At 45.1% G+C, this 15,005-nt stretch overlaps 1 protein-coding gene across 1 annotated transcript in view; it reads right to left on the minus strand.

Moving 5' to 3' along the window:
• Positions 1 to 5,637: 5,637 nt before the first annotated feature.
• The window catches only part of LOC103776438 (protein cramped-like), a gene marked incomplete at its 5' end in the record, with an annotated part of 12,854 nt that continues 3,486 nt past the window's right edge, over positions 5,638 to 15,005 (minus strand). Inside the window, 6 exons of the mRNA XM_008943948.1 lie at positions 5,638 to 6,226; positions 10,905 to 11,050; positions 11,668 to 11,832; positions 12,054 to 12,288; positions 13,610 to 13,690; positions 14,232 to 14,410. Of these exons, the coding sequence (XP_008942196.1) occupies positions 6,062 to 6,226; positions 10,905 to 11,050; positions 11,668 to 11,832; positions 12,054 to 12,288; positions 13,610 to 13,690; positions 14,232 to 14,410 (971 nt within the window). The remainder of the gene's footprint in view (positions 6,227 to 10,904; positions 11,051 to 11,667; positions 11,833 to 12,053; positions 12,289 to 13,609; positions 13,691 to 14,231; positions 14,411 to 15,005) is intronic.

A 15,005-nucleotide genomic window follows, 5' to 3' on the forward strand; every position in this document is an offset into this window, starting at 1 on the left:
GAGCCCCCGGAGCTCCGCCCATCGCTGCCCGGGGCGCGGGCTCTGCCCCAGCCCCACCGAGCCGAGGAGGCGACGCGCACACGCCGTCCCTGCTGCACGCGTGGTCTGATTGTCACCCCTGCCCTGCCCCGTGCAGTGGTGTCCCTGAATCGCTCACAGCTCTGCAGGCTGCAGGGGAAGCACCGACACACGTGAGCCATCAGTTTCCTGGAGTGCCTGGGCAGCTACACTCAAGGAGCCAGCACTTCCGTGGCCTTTTTAACCAAACATTGCAAGTTAATAGTTTCAGCTGCAAGTTTTATTTAATAGCTCCACAGCTTTCCCTATGCCAAGAAGTACACTTGGATGCAGCCATATTGCTGCTTTTGTCTTGAAGGATTAAAAAAAAAACCACCAAAAATAACAGAGTACATATTTTTGGTATTGGGTTTTAACTGCAACATCTTGTTTGGTTTAATTTCTTGCTTCACTAATCATTCTTTACTTCTGACTCATTCCTTCTGTTTTTACAGGGTTAAATTTTGGTCAGTAAGGGCAAAATTAGACAATCTCTGAGAAAACAAAGTGGTAAGATTCATTACCAGCTCTTGACATAAAGTAGGAAAGAATCAAAAGACCCTGAGCTGTGAGCCTTAGTCCCAGCATGGTGGAGGCAAGAAGCTGCACTGAAAGAGCTCAGACTTGGTCATATAGTCTATTTTTTCTCAGTACACAGATAGTAGAGATGAGTCCTCACTCTTTGAAGGGAAAGGAGAAAGATTACTACTAAGGTTTTTGCTGAACCTTCAACAAAGTTCTTATCATCTAATTTAAGAACACTCAATGCAAAATTAAAGTTGCCATTGTGTATTTGCAAAGACTAAAATCCCAAATGTGTACAAAATGGAATTAATGAATGGCATCGATCACAGGATAACTCAGCCCAAAAGGACCCTCAGGCCTAGTCTCAGCTCCTGCTCAAAGCACGGGCAGCTAGACCAGACCAGCTTCCTCTGGGCTTGGTTCAGCTTCGCCCGCGAAAGTGCTGAGGGCAGAGGCTGCACAACCCTCTCTGGGCAACCTGTTGCTCCTCCTGATTGCCCTCAGGGTGAACATGTTGTCTGGTAGTGGCTATATAAAACATGATGGCCTGAACACAGCCTTTGCATCTAAGTCCCTACCTATCTGAAGCTGTGAAGGAAAAAACTTGTGTGTGGGGGGGAAAACCCAACCAAACACTGAAATATGCAATATCCTTTTCATTGTACCCTTTTGGTCGGTGTTGTGTCTTTGTGTTTCTCTTTTCTCCTCTCCCCTCTCTTTTTTTTTTTTTTCCCTTTTCTCTGCTTTTCTCCTTCTCCTTCTCCTTCTCCGTCTCCTTCTCCTTCTCCTTCTCCTTCTCCATCCCCTTCCCCTTCCCCTTCCCCCCTCCTGTCTCTCTATCTTCCCCTTGTCACTGGTGACCACAGATGAAGACAGGAGATTCAGGACAGCCAGCCCTTGGTTTGACCCACTTCTGACACTCAAAATTAGCAGACACTCCTGGGAATGGAAGCTGTAAAGTGAAAAAAAACAAAACAAAAACCAAACCAAAACAAACAAAAAATTCTGGGATGGGAATTGTCAATGGAAATTATGGTAGTGAAACCAGAATTTCTCCTTGGAAGGCCTGGGCTTATGGACAAAGAGGGCCATTATTATGTAAATAAAGGTTAAATGGGAAAATCTGACAGGGCATGAACAGCAGGGAACACACTGGACATAAGTTAGACCAAGTATTAGTATGTATTTATGCACAAGAATAAAAACAGCTTTACAAGTTGAATTGGAAATTTAAACAGAGGAAGTTTAACAGCTTTTGTATATTATATTAAATAACCAAAACACCTTTTTCCAAAATTGGTAAAGAATAAATAATATAATTTACAATATGGTACAAAAAATAATCAGTAAGGACAGACATTCTGCTTTATACATACACTATATAGGTATATTTATAATCTATAAAACAAATTCACATCTCAAACAAGCCAGAAACCTTAGATGATATGGCTTAACTATTATTAAAAGAAACAGCATTAAATTTTGCTGCCAGAACCATAAGCTCTAAAGCAGTTATCAATAATTAATGATAACTTATTGCTGTAGTGCTTGCCAAGGTTTCACTTAAGTTACATTTACAAATTGCTGTGAAATTAAGAGATTCAAAGGTTTGAAAAGGTTAAAAAAAAAAAGTGCAGTACTTTCCTTATAAATGCATCCGAAATCTGAGTGTAAAAAACAAAATGCAACTTAATTTCCACTCTGGGATCTGCAGAATCAGTACATGAGATGTCTGTATAGACCAGATTTGATCCAAGTAGTTTAGTTCAATTTAGAAATATGAGGGCTCTCAAAAAAAGGCTTAACAATGCCACACTAAAACCAGCTGGTGATGAAGGATAACCGCTGTGTGGGTGGGCAGGCCGCAGCACCCCGCGGCGTGCTCAGGGCCCAGCACTGCCTTCCACCCACACCCCCCCAACTCTCTGCCACCCGCCCTGCTGAGCTACTCAGAACCCCCTCGTTATCTGCAGTCACTGAACCAACATGGGGAAAGCACAGAGCAATTCTTACTAGAACTGGTGGTCGTTAGTGTCCATTTGTCCTCTCCAACCACCTTATCGTGCCCCCAAACCCAAAATTTGTAGTTTACTTAAACCCAGTCCTGTGCAACTTGCTTGAACATTTGCTTAGGATCAGCTGACGCTGTCACATACCCAGGTTTTGCTACTTCTGTTGGGGAAGCTGAAATAATCAACAGTGACAAAGTTTTGTGTTTTACAAAGAATAAATTCACACCCACAAGCACACGCATACATCTGTGGATACACGTGTGTGTACACACATGCACACTCCCATAGCCTGCTGACACCCCACCAAATTTTTCACTTAGCAGTCTTAGGCACAAACTGATGATGATCAGTACTATAAAGCACATCCACCTAAAATTTAGAGCTGGTGGAATCAGAGGTGTGTTTAAGTGACCTTTCACACAAGAAGGATAGCAAATTCTGCATCAATTCAAAATTATCACAATGATCTAAGTTATTTTCAAGTTTTTCCCTGATAAGACAGACTTGTCCTGAAAGGGCTTTGTTATTAAACTGCGGTTTGCAAAGAATCACATTTTTGAAATCAAACTGTTTCATAATGACAACTTTTAAGAGGCTGATGCCAAACACATTTCTCACCACAAAATTCTGAGTGCTGCACTGACTTCTTCCACTGACGCTTCGTTATTACTCGGTGGTCTACGTCTGCTTGCAAAGGTTCAGAATATTTGAGTTTTCTGATCTCATGGCATGATTAAAACTAGCCACCATGCTGATTTCATTCTGCAATTGTGCTGTTTCCCTGTGGCAACCGAACGGGCTGAGGAAGGGCAGCTGGAGAGCCCCTGGACCCGAGAGCAGGACGCTCCCGACGCCCTCACCCACGGGAGCACCGCGGCCCCGGATCCCGGGCACGCAGGGCCCCAAGCCGCGCCACGGCCCCTCCAGGGGTAAACAAGGCTAAATGTCTGTCAGACTACCTAAGTACACTGGAGACCATCAAGCTGGTCTTTCAGCATTTTGAAATCTCATTCCTAAACTTCTGGTTTATTTTTTTTTTTAAATACAGTACTTGATTAGAATGTATCACATCTCCTTCTGCATGTCCTGCAATCCACAGCAGAAGCCCTCTACTTTTCTCCTGCAAGTCCAAAGGATTTTTGGAGGTACAGCAAATAGGATAATCAGCATTATTAATGTGAGAAGCCAAAACTGAGAGGAAACAATCTGGGAAAGACCAAACCAAAATACAGTTCAACCTAGGTAAAACTCAGAAGTTTTAGAGTGAGTGACTCTTGTGATTAATGGGTATCCTCTTCACACCAAGGGTGAATGCTTGGAACAATACAGTCCTCAGCACCCATTTTTCTGACAGCCTTCAAATTTTTATATTCTATTTTTACTTGACTTCCTAATAATTGCATCAGAATTCTCAATCAAGACTCTGTAAGAAAAATGAAGAACTAAAGATAGAAGGACTTAGCATCCCACATGACATGCAGCTGGAACAGAAGTTAGCTTACAGGTATTAAATTTCTCCATTCTGCTAGTCATGATCTTTTTCCTGCCAGCCATACAAGTTTACCTCCCTGCTGGGAGCGCCCAGTGGTGCTAATGGTGGTTTCACACACCTGCATGGTTCCTGTGTCAAAGAGGAGAACGAAGCAACCCGACACATGGGGTCTTGGAATGTTGTGCAAATCTCACTACTTTTTGAGTGAAATCAGGAAGGTTACTCTGGGCCACACAAGAGATGTGTCAGCAAACATGCTGTGTTTTCTCTTAATGCCAGAAAGCGTAAGGCAAACTACACAGCAGTTAAAAGAAACAATCTACCTACAGCAGGGTGACACGACTGGGAACAGCAGATCCCATCAGTGCATCGTGAGCAAGGGCGCAGGAAGAAACTCCCAGTGTAAGGGTGGCTAAAGGCAGGTAGGGCTACACCCACCAAGTATAGTGCAAGTTGGGAAAATGAACCCCTGATAACAGCTTAAGAGATAGAGAAGTTTTGTCGAGGTTTATATAGGATTAGACCCTTGGATAAGTTCAGAGCTACTTAAAATAGCCAAGGGACATCCTCTTGCTGGAGAGGCGGAGAAGTGCTTAAAAAAGGGGGCCCAATAAAAGTATTCTCTCTAATGACCAGTAGGAAAGGAAATAGGAAAAGTCTCCTGAGTTATAAAGGTAGAACTGAGGGACAACCAGCTCTACAGAAAGTAACTTTGTAGTCCTTTGAATCCACTGGTATCCAAATATGAAAACACAAACTTTAACTGCATAGGGATTTACTAGAGGGAGTACCAGATCCACCAGTGCCCCAGAGTGACCCTAATGAAGCGTGATGCCTTAGGTACCACAGAGCACCTGGAATTCACAGAGCAAGGAGGGAATAAGGAAGGACTGAGTGATTAAGCTCAGACTTGACAGCTATCCTCTTCCTGACACAAAACGGTTCTCGACAGCTCTGCCGTTAACACAGCACTTGTTTCTACACGTGACAATGTTCTCCTTTCCTATTTCCTCTCCCCAGTAAATCCTCAGCTGTTCTGAAGAAAGGTGGCAACATATACAGGTTTCAGCAAAGCCGAGAGGGATTACGACAAAGCTTTCATTGAGAACCCAGTAAGCTCTTTTGCAGTGTTTCCTCACTCCAAACACAACCATTGTTCAGGGAAAGCAAGAAAGCACTCTGCCACCCACGGGATGAACTATGCATGTGAGGAAGAATCTCAAAGGTGGAGAATATAAGTGCAGTCAGGATGGTGATGATGATGGTACATGGGGTTTAAAAGTAGAGGAAACTCCCCAAGGATCCATTCAGTCCGGGAGCAGGGTGAATTAGAGCTCCCCTACAAAACAAGAAAGCAGGTACATGCCCCTGCTGGAATGGTCAAACAACAGAACAGAGCCAAAGAAACAGAACTGTCTATAAAACCAAATCATCGCAGAGTCACAGCGCCTTTGAGGAGAGTGCAAGAAACTTCAGTTTGACTGACTGATAAAAGGAGTGCCAACTAGGACAAATCAAGATGCAAAACGGTTCCCATACCCCCCCCCCCCTTCAACCTCCACAACTTCAATGTGGATCCCAAATCATGGCATTTTAATTACTACGCAGAAAATAATTAATGTAAGGGAGCTTCTGGCAATACCCTTCCCTGCTTGAACTTCTTTGCCCAGGTCATTCCAAAGTGCAAGTCCAGGACTGCCCCACAAACCCGCCATCTTACACCACTGATGCAGGGGACACACCGTTTCCTGTCATAATATTCCATGGTCTGTTGTTCCCAGTATATTGCACATTCCAGGACTTGCAAGTGCTTCGTCAGACCTTTGAAGACAATGTTTCTCTTTTAGAAAGAAGTGCCCAAGACAGGGATAACTGAGACTCAGCTGCTTCTCTACAACCTGCCCTTGCCATGATCCAGCGCCGCAAGCTCCAATTTTAGCTGAACAGTCCACACCAGCCTGCTGGTCTCGTGCACTCACTGTGAGAGATCCCCAATCGGGGGACCACCACCTCCTCCATCAAACAGAACCTCCCTGCGCGTTGGCTCAGGTATTGACAGTTCCTGGGCAAGGTCATTAAAACGAGATATGTAATCTATGCTGTTCTCATTCATCATGCAAGCCAGCTGGGAATCCACCACCTAGAAAAGACATGAGAAAAAAGAAGGTCTACATGTCAGTGGAAATTTCACAGAATCACAGAACTGTTGAGGTTGGAAGGGACATCTTGAGATCATTTGTCAAACTATCCTGCTCAAGCAGGGTCAGCTACAACAGGCTGCCCTGGACCTTGTCCAGTCAGGTGTTGAACTATCTCCATGAATGGAGATTCTGCAACCTCTCTGGGCAACCCGTTTCTGTGTTCAACTACCCTCACATTAAAAATGTTTTCTTGTGTTCGGGTGGAATTTCACATGTTTCAATTTGTACCTGCTGCCTCTTGTCCTGAGGAGAGATTGGCTCCCTCATCTCCATGCTCAGCCTCTCCTCCCATGAAAGATACCCTGTGCCTCACTTCATCCTAGTTAGAGAATAGCCATTATCCATGGCTAAATGGAAACCACTTAAGATCAAAAAGACCCTGTAGTCTCTGACAGGGCTGCCTAACCTTAATTCAATGCACAAGGAGATGCACTGTACAAAACCTCTGTAGATATTACCTCTAAAACGTAAGAACTGCATTCGTAAATAAAACTTCATTCTGCAGGACATGTAATCAAAGGCCTTACAAACTTCTCCCATCATTAAAACAATCTTTAAATGGTATTCGCTTCCTCTAAAGACTTGCACAAAAACCCACAACTGTCACAATGGCTGCTCTGGTGTGCCTGAAATGGTGTCTTACCCCATTTTCTTCTGAAGGCAGTTGATATCACCAACAGCCACAATGTCACTTCAAATCCAAGCAAATAAATTATCATATATTCCCTTAATTAACACACACACCGTGACAGAACCTTCTCGTTTATGCCAGGAAGCAGAGCTCCATGAGGAGTCTGAAGCTGCCAAGGGCACATTTAAACGCCAGGAGCTTGCTGCAGCTCCTCGTTTCAAGGTCTGTACAGAACTTCCTCATCCACAATCCAAAGGGCAGTGGAGGAATGGCATTTTCCTTTGGTCAGAGTGAGCCCCCACAAGTTTACAAGGCACATGGTGTTACACTGAGTCAATGACTATAAACTAGGATAATGAAGATTGTCAGGGACCTGAAGAGGTCTCTAGTTCAACCTCCTGCTCAAAGCAAGGTCACCTAGGACAGGTCAGCTTACTCAGGGCTTTATCCATGCCAGCCATGGATGCTGGCCACGTCTCTGAAGACAGACACTGCACAACGTCTCTCCGCAACCTGTGCCCCTGCCTGCCTGTTCTCAGGGTGAAAACAAATTTTCTTTATATGTAGTGAGAACCTTTCTCAATTCAGCTTTTGCCTGTTCCTCCCACCATGCATCACCACTCTGTGAAGGACTTAGCCACATCTTCTTGACAACCTCCCCAGGAATAGTGGTAGGCAGTTATGTCCCCCCCACCCTCAAGCCTTCTCCAGGCTAAGCAAAGCCAGTACCATCAGCCTTTCCTCAGAGACAGCTGCTTTAGCCCCCCGAGTGTCTTGGAGGCCCTCTGCTGAACTTGCTCCAGTTTATCTGTCTGTCTTGTATCGGGTGCTCAAAGCTGGTCATGATACTCTGGACGTGGCTTCACAGCTCTTGAGCAGGAAAATTGTGACTTCAGCCAAGCCACTGGCTGTGCTGTTACATCAGCCAGCAAACCGGCCGGTGGCCTTAGCTTCTCACAGAACACTCTGGTTCATGGTCAGCTTGCTGTCCACCAAGGTGCCCAGCTCAGCAGAACCATGTCCCACAGAGTCAGTCTCCAGCCTATAGTGCCATCGGGGTTGCTCCTTCCCGGGGACAGGACCTGGCATTTGTCCTCACTGAATTCTGTAACCTTTCAGCAGCTTACCCCTACAGTCTGCCCCTGCCCCTCTGAAAGGAGCTCTGTCCTCAAGCGTAGCACGTTATTTTTCAGGTAGGCAGGGATGAAGTTAAATCAAAAAGGCCAAGGGCAATGAAAAGAGACTTCAGGGCCTTGGGACAGCTGGTTAGGGGATCAGGGGCACAAATCGTGCTCTCCTCTCTCCCACCAGTTGCAGGGACTGATGAAGGGTTAAACAAGAAGAGTCAGCACATCAGTTCCTGGCTCCAAGCCTGAGGTTACCAGCAGGGCTTTGGGTTCTTTCATCACAGGTTGGTTTACAAGACACCAGGCATGCTGGCAACAGATGGGGTCCACTCGTCTCAAAGGGGGAAAAGGATCCTGGGACAAAAACTAGCTGGGCTCACTGCAAGAGCTTTAAGGAAGACTTCAAGTGGGACAGGGATGAAATTGGGCCTGCTAAAGAGAAGCATGAGCCTGGCACACCAGTGTGCCAGTAAGCACACTCTCCTATGTAAAACACTGGCTGGGTGGCTAGGCCCAAAAGCGATGGGGAGCAGAGCTAAATCCAGCTGGTGGCTGGTCACTTGGGGTGTCCCCAGGGCTCAGCATTTGGGACAGTTCACTTTAATGTCTTTATCAATTATCTGGATGAGGGGATCAAAGGCACCCTCAGCAAGTTTGCAGACAATGCCAAGTTGGGCAGAAATGCTGAGCCACCTGAGGACAGAAAGGCTCTGCAGGGGGATCTGACCAAGGCTGGATCAATGGACTGAGGACAATGGGATGAGCTTCAACAAGGCCAAGTGCCAGATCCTGCCCTTGGGCCACAACAACCACAGGCAACGCTCCAGGCTGGGGGAGAGTGACTGGAAACTGCCCAGCAGAAAAGGACCTGGAGGTGCTGATCAACAACTGCCTACATATGAGCCAGCCCAGTGCCCAGGTGGCCAAGAAGGCCACCAGCATCCTGGCTTTGACCAGCACTAGTGTGGCCAGCAGGACTAGGGCATGGATCGTCCCCCTGGACTTGGCACTGGGGAGGCTGCATCTCAAATCCTGGGGTCAATTTTGGGCCTTTCACTCCAAGAAAGACATTGACAGGCTGGCAGGGGTCCAGAGAAGGGCAACAAAGCTGGTGGCAGGTCTAGAGCCCAAGTCTGGTGAGGAATGGCTGAGGGAAGTGGGTTTGTTTAGCCTGGAGAAAAGGAGGCTCTGAGGACACCTTCTCATTCTCAACAACTCCCTGACATGAAGCTGGAGCCAGGTGGGGGTTGATCTCTTCTCCCAAGGGACAAGCGACAGGACAGGAGGAAACAGCCTCAAGTTGTCCCAGTGGAGGTTTAGGTTGGATATTAGGAAAAACTTCCCTGAAGGAGTTGTTAAGGCCTGGCCCAGGCTGCCCAGGGCAGTGGTGGAGTCCCCATCCCCAGAAGCGTTTAGAAGTCATGCACCTTTATATAGGTTCTTAGAGACACAGTTTAGCAGTGGATTTGGTAGAGTTTGGTTAATGGTTGGACTCCATGATCTTGAAAGGCCTTTTCCAACCTAAACGAGTCTATGATTCTATGAAAGCCTTAACTGCTGGTCTTCACCCTACCCCTTCAAAAGATGTCAAAACAGAAGGATAATTCTACCAACAGAGAGAATAACCCAACAGCAGAGAACCTTCTGCCACTCTCTCAGTTAACTCAGTATTAGGTCCAGAAAGGAGGAGTAGGAAATGGCTATTTATTTTGGTTGACCAGTCCTCCAGCTGTACTAGCTCCAACTGTACCACAACAGTACTAACCCTTCTCTCACCTTTAGGATTTTCATCTCCTGCTCTACAGAGCAGGACACACAAAACAGGATTACAACTCTCTCTGTCAAAGCAAAGATATGTCCAACAAGGTAAACCTGAACCTCCACCAGCAAAAAGAATCAGGGTGGAAGGTGCTCACAACAGCTTCTTGCACCAGCTCTGGTGCTGTGTACCCTCAGGACATTTTACATCTTTCCATTATAACTCTGCCCTGTTTTACTAAGCTGAAGTGCAGATATCAAAGCATCTTTGCCTTTAAGTATCTCAGGAAGGTATGACGGACAATACAGAATTCCTATGGTTGGAAAGGACCTTAAAGATCATATAGAGTCCAACCATTACCTAACTCTACCAGGCCTCTTCTACACCACATCCCTGAGCACCCCATCTAGATGGCTTTTAAATACATCCAGGGATGGTGATTCAACCACTTCTCTGGGAAGCCTGTTCCAGTGCTTAATCACCCTTCCAGGGAAAAAGCTCTTCCTAATGTCTAATCCAAACCTCCCCTGGCATAACTGAATACCATCTCCTCTTGTCCCGTCAGCTGTGGCATGTAAGAAGAGTCCTCACACCTACCTCCCTACATCCTCCTTTCAGGTAGTTGTAGAGAGCAATTAGGTCTCCCCTCAGCCTCCTTTTCTTCAGGCTAAACGCCCCCAATTCCCTCAGCCACTCCTCATAAGGCTTATCCTCAAGACCCTTCACCAGCTTTGTTGTCCTTTGCATCCTCTCTAGAACCTCAACGTCCTTCTTGTCCTGTGGTGCCCAAAACTGACCCCAGTACTTGAGATGTGGCTTCTCCAGTGCCGAGTGCAGTGAGACAATCGCAACACCCAAGGGTGCACTGGAGAGGGACGCAGGCGCCGAGCGTGACCTGGGGACATACCTCTGAGTGTGACCTGGTGACATACCTCTGCCACATCTGCCAGGGACCCCATGACCTGGTGACATACCTCTGCCACATCTGCCAGGGGCCACGTGACCTGGTGACATACCTCTGCCCCATCTGCCAGGGACCCCATGACCTGGTGACATACCTCTGCCACATCTGCCAGGGGCCACGTGACCTGGTGACATACCTCTGCCACATCTGCCAGGGACCGCGACACAAACGAGTCCCGCGAGTTTCCGTCCAGAAGGCTGGGTCCCAGCAAGGAGGTGCCACTGGCAGTCCCAACAGGAGTGGGCAACATTTTTCGTCCCTTCTCAGGGGAGATGAAACTTGCTACAAAGAACAGGCACATCAGTCACTGCACTGAATGTTTGCAGGTGGGAAGATAAAGAGAAGGATGAGGAAACAAAAAATGGAGGAGAGATATCTATTTCTTCTACCTCTTAAAAATTATGAGCTACCAGCATGAACACCATCAGCACATTGCTAAGAGTACAGGAACTCTGATCCCATTAAATATCAGTTAAAAACACCACCAACCAAACTCCAAACAAACCCAGTGATCTCATGCCTTTGAGATTATGCTCACCAAGCACAGAACGAGGTCTATTTTTCCAACAGCAGAGCCAAGGGCATCTTTTCATTTTGGCAGAACAGCCAAAATGTGTCAAGCTAACTGGTGAGTCAGGCTCCTAACAGACTACAAAGAACAGCCAAAGAATAATTTGTCCCAAGGTATGGGCCACAATCTAGCCACAGGATCTTTTCAGGAACAGACTTGTAAAGAGAAAGAAACACTGTTGAAATGAAAGCAAGAAGTAAGGCAAGAATTCTACAATTGTCCTACTGGGTTTACAACTTTTCAAAGGATTCACTTCTAATAAACAGCACTTCTGTTGTCGTTGTTAAAGAGCTTTTTTTCTTGCAGTTCTTTGCACACTGACACTTACAAAACAAGCTGCTGAGAGACGAGTCTGTGGAGTCATTGGGGTACCACTGGGGGTCATGGCTGGGAGAGGCAATCCAGTTCTGTTGAGGACTACTGGATGGGGATGGAAGACTTTTGGAGCTGTCACTGCCATTCAGCTTTGCAGGAGAAAGAGAAACACCTTCACCTGGAAGGCAATGTCAGGAATCACTGATGGACTCAATGCAAAAAAGTATATATGGTAGAAAATAAAAGCTAGGCATGTGATTTTATTTCCAACAGATATTAAAACAAACCAAAACCAAACCGAAAACTGCTTCCTGGAAAAGCTTCTGCTGACACGTGAGATGACAAGGATTATTTTTTTTTTTAAGGTAGCAGAAAGAGGTTAGCTAAGCTCAGACTTACTGTATTGCCCAGAGCTGATAGCTATTTCAATGATAGAGTCACTGATCTGGGTGGCAGGTTCTCCTTGAGAAAGCACATCTTCAGGTGGTCCAGGCAGAGAAATATCCAAGAGAGCAGAAACATTGGGAGGAGAGAGGCGGGTGCTGGAAGCCTCCGATGCGGGCAGTGGAGGGGTAGAAAGACCATTTTGGAGGGGAGTCTTGGGCAGTTCTGACAGAGAAAGGACTGATGCACCCTGTTACAAGAAACAGAGTTAACTGTTTGTAAATTTGTGAAGGACTTGCAGATCTGTCTGAAAAGCAACAGCCTAACTTTTAAGCATCAGATTAAAACCAGACTTTAAGGAGGAAAAAGCACAAAATGGCTAATTATTCAGCAGATAATATTCCTAAAACTTTAAGAGTACATTGTTTATACAATAAATCTGTATTATTTTAATAAAAAATAACTGTAAGTATAAACAAATCTGCTTCAGCCCATATGCTGTCAAATAATCAAACAAAATTAAGTTCTCTATCATTCAAAAAAATATTCAATACAACCTACATTACAGAAACAAGCATAGTAATAAAATTAACATGATTTTGATGAATGTACGAGATAGTTCTTAAGAATTTATAGATTTGCCTTTGTGTAGGCAAAAACCTTGTAACTGCTAGAAGAGTATGTGAAGATTTTAAACTGCTAATTCACTCCTCTTCACAGCCAAACTTCCCAAAACTCAACTGATCTTTTTAAGGAGTCTCCTATTAATACCTCATCACAGAACTGCTGGTGATTTTTCTGACGTGGAATATATGAAGCTGTCCTGAAAGCAAGAACCAGAACCTAAGGCCCATTACCACAAATAAATGTCTAGTATGTTCATATCTTAAGATCTGTGCTATAAAAAAAGAAAAAATATTCCTCTCCTTTATGCTCTCCAATCAAATTAATTTGACCTTTTTCAAATGTAGCTGACATAGGAAGCGTGGAAAGTGCTTCCACTTAAACAAAAGCCTGTATTCTGAGGCTTAAGTAACACGTGGTCCTGGATCCTACTGGAGAAGGAAATTTGGGATAGGATGACAATATTTTTACAACCTTGATGCTGCCACAGTTCCTTTTTAAGTATCTTTCTCTTATAGGATCCAATATAAAGAAAAGTGATTCTCTGAAGAGGACGCTGGAGTTACAATCACGTCTTAATATCCCTCCCTCGGCAACGTACACGCAGCAGGACTGCCAATTCCTGAAATCTTTCTTGGTCATGTCTGAATGCACATGTACAATGCAGAAGAGCAACTATAAACTCCTCCACTGTATCAAGAAATATGTAAAACCCATTTGTCCTTGAGAGGTCAGAGACTGTCAGCTTTGCTCTGCTTTTTGGAGGGCGGCACCCACATAAATTTAAGCAACTTTCCTAAATTTCTCTCTTTAAATTTCTTCAATTCCAACAAAACAGTACCAACGGTCTACAAATACCCGGGAACAAGAGTTTCAACCAGTAATACCAGTGGTGTTTTCAGAACATTACCCTTTTCACTCAACTGCTCTTTCAACACATACTCTACCTGGAAACCGTTGGGAGCTGCCTCCTGCTCGTGCCGGGTTGGAAGGCTGATGAACGGGACCCGACACCCGGCGCCTGAGCCCTAGAAACAGAACAGAAATCATGTGAGTGACAAGCATTTACAGGAGATGCTGCAAATCTAGCTGGGAGGTCAGGAATGACTGCCTGTCACCGTTTATGCTCTTTCAAAACCATCCAACTCCCTGAAAAAATGACATGGGCTAATATGTATCTGGGTCTCCGTGAAAGAAATGGCAAGAAGAAATCACAGCTTCCATCCCAAAACCATCCCTGAAAGTCCATGTTTTGACTCAAACCCCCTCCTGAATAACTGTCTGTTGAAATGCTACTGTTTTTAAGCCCAGATGGCTGGATGGCCAACTGCAAGTCTCAGAGATGAAAGCCACTCTACAGGATGGGAATCTGTTCAAGAGGATGATGACTCGTTCCCTCAGCCCCAGAACACACACACTATACAACACAGACTAGGTCTGCCATGACCAAATTGTCTAACAGCAAGCTCCAGGAGAAAGCTCGCTGAAGAGTCAATAATACAACTTCTTTACACAATAAAAGAGCAAGACACTTGACTACTTTAAAAAGAATGCTCAGGAGACTCTGACCTCTACAGTGATGATGGAGCCTCCATTCTGATGCGCTACTGTTGACTCCTGCCCTGCTACCACCGTGGCCACTCCGTCGGGTGACAATGGAGACACACCTGACAAACCATCTGCATCCAGGACAGGCATGGGGCTACCAGGGATAATACCAGCACTTTTAGCTGCTAAGTCAATAGCACCTTTTGTGAAACAAAAAAGCAAAAACCAAAGTATAAGCTTTACTTCAAGCAATTACTTTGTTGTGACTCATCTAAAAAACGATCTTTTAAGTTTTGATTCTGGGCACATTTTAACACACACAAAAAATGAAAATGGTAATTATGTGATCATCTGTATCAGCTGTTCCTCTTCCCAAAATATAACATCTCTGTCAGCTGAAATGTTTAATTTTTCTGCTCTGTTCTAACATGTTATCAGGTATATCAAACAGTTTAGAGAAACATCCTGGTTCTCCCTCCTGCCCTTTCCCCTCCCCCCCCCCATTTTTAAGTATTTGGTTATGCAATTTCTAAAAATTTCTCATGGTTTACTAGAGGAGCACTAAAACCAGCAAAGTAACAACAACAACAACAAAATTTTGTTATCTTGCCTCTAGCAGCCATTTAGACTCAATATGAAAAAGTAATGTTGTTGCAGGGTCAGCCTCACCCAGATCTTTTAAAATGCACCTAAAACATCTGACTGTCTTCCCATCGCAGAGAATCCTGTAAGTAAAACACTGAAGCAGTCATTGTTTTGACCTCACTAATCATTCCAATTATGGGCCCCACTCTT

Source organism: Merops nubicus, unplaced genomic scaffold (assembly GCF_000691845.1).
Source record: "Merops nubicus isolate BGI_N331 unplaced genomic scaffold, ASM69184v1 scaffold19737, whole genome shotgun sequence".
Taxonomy (NCBI): Eukaryota; Metazoa; Chordata; class Aves; order Coraciiformes; family Meropidae; genus Merops; species Merops nubicus.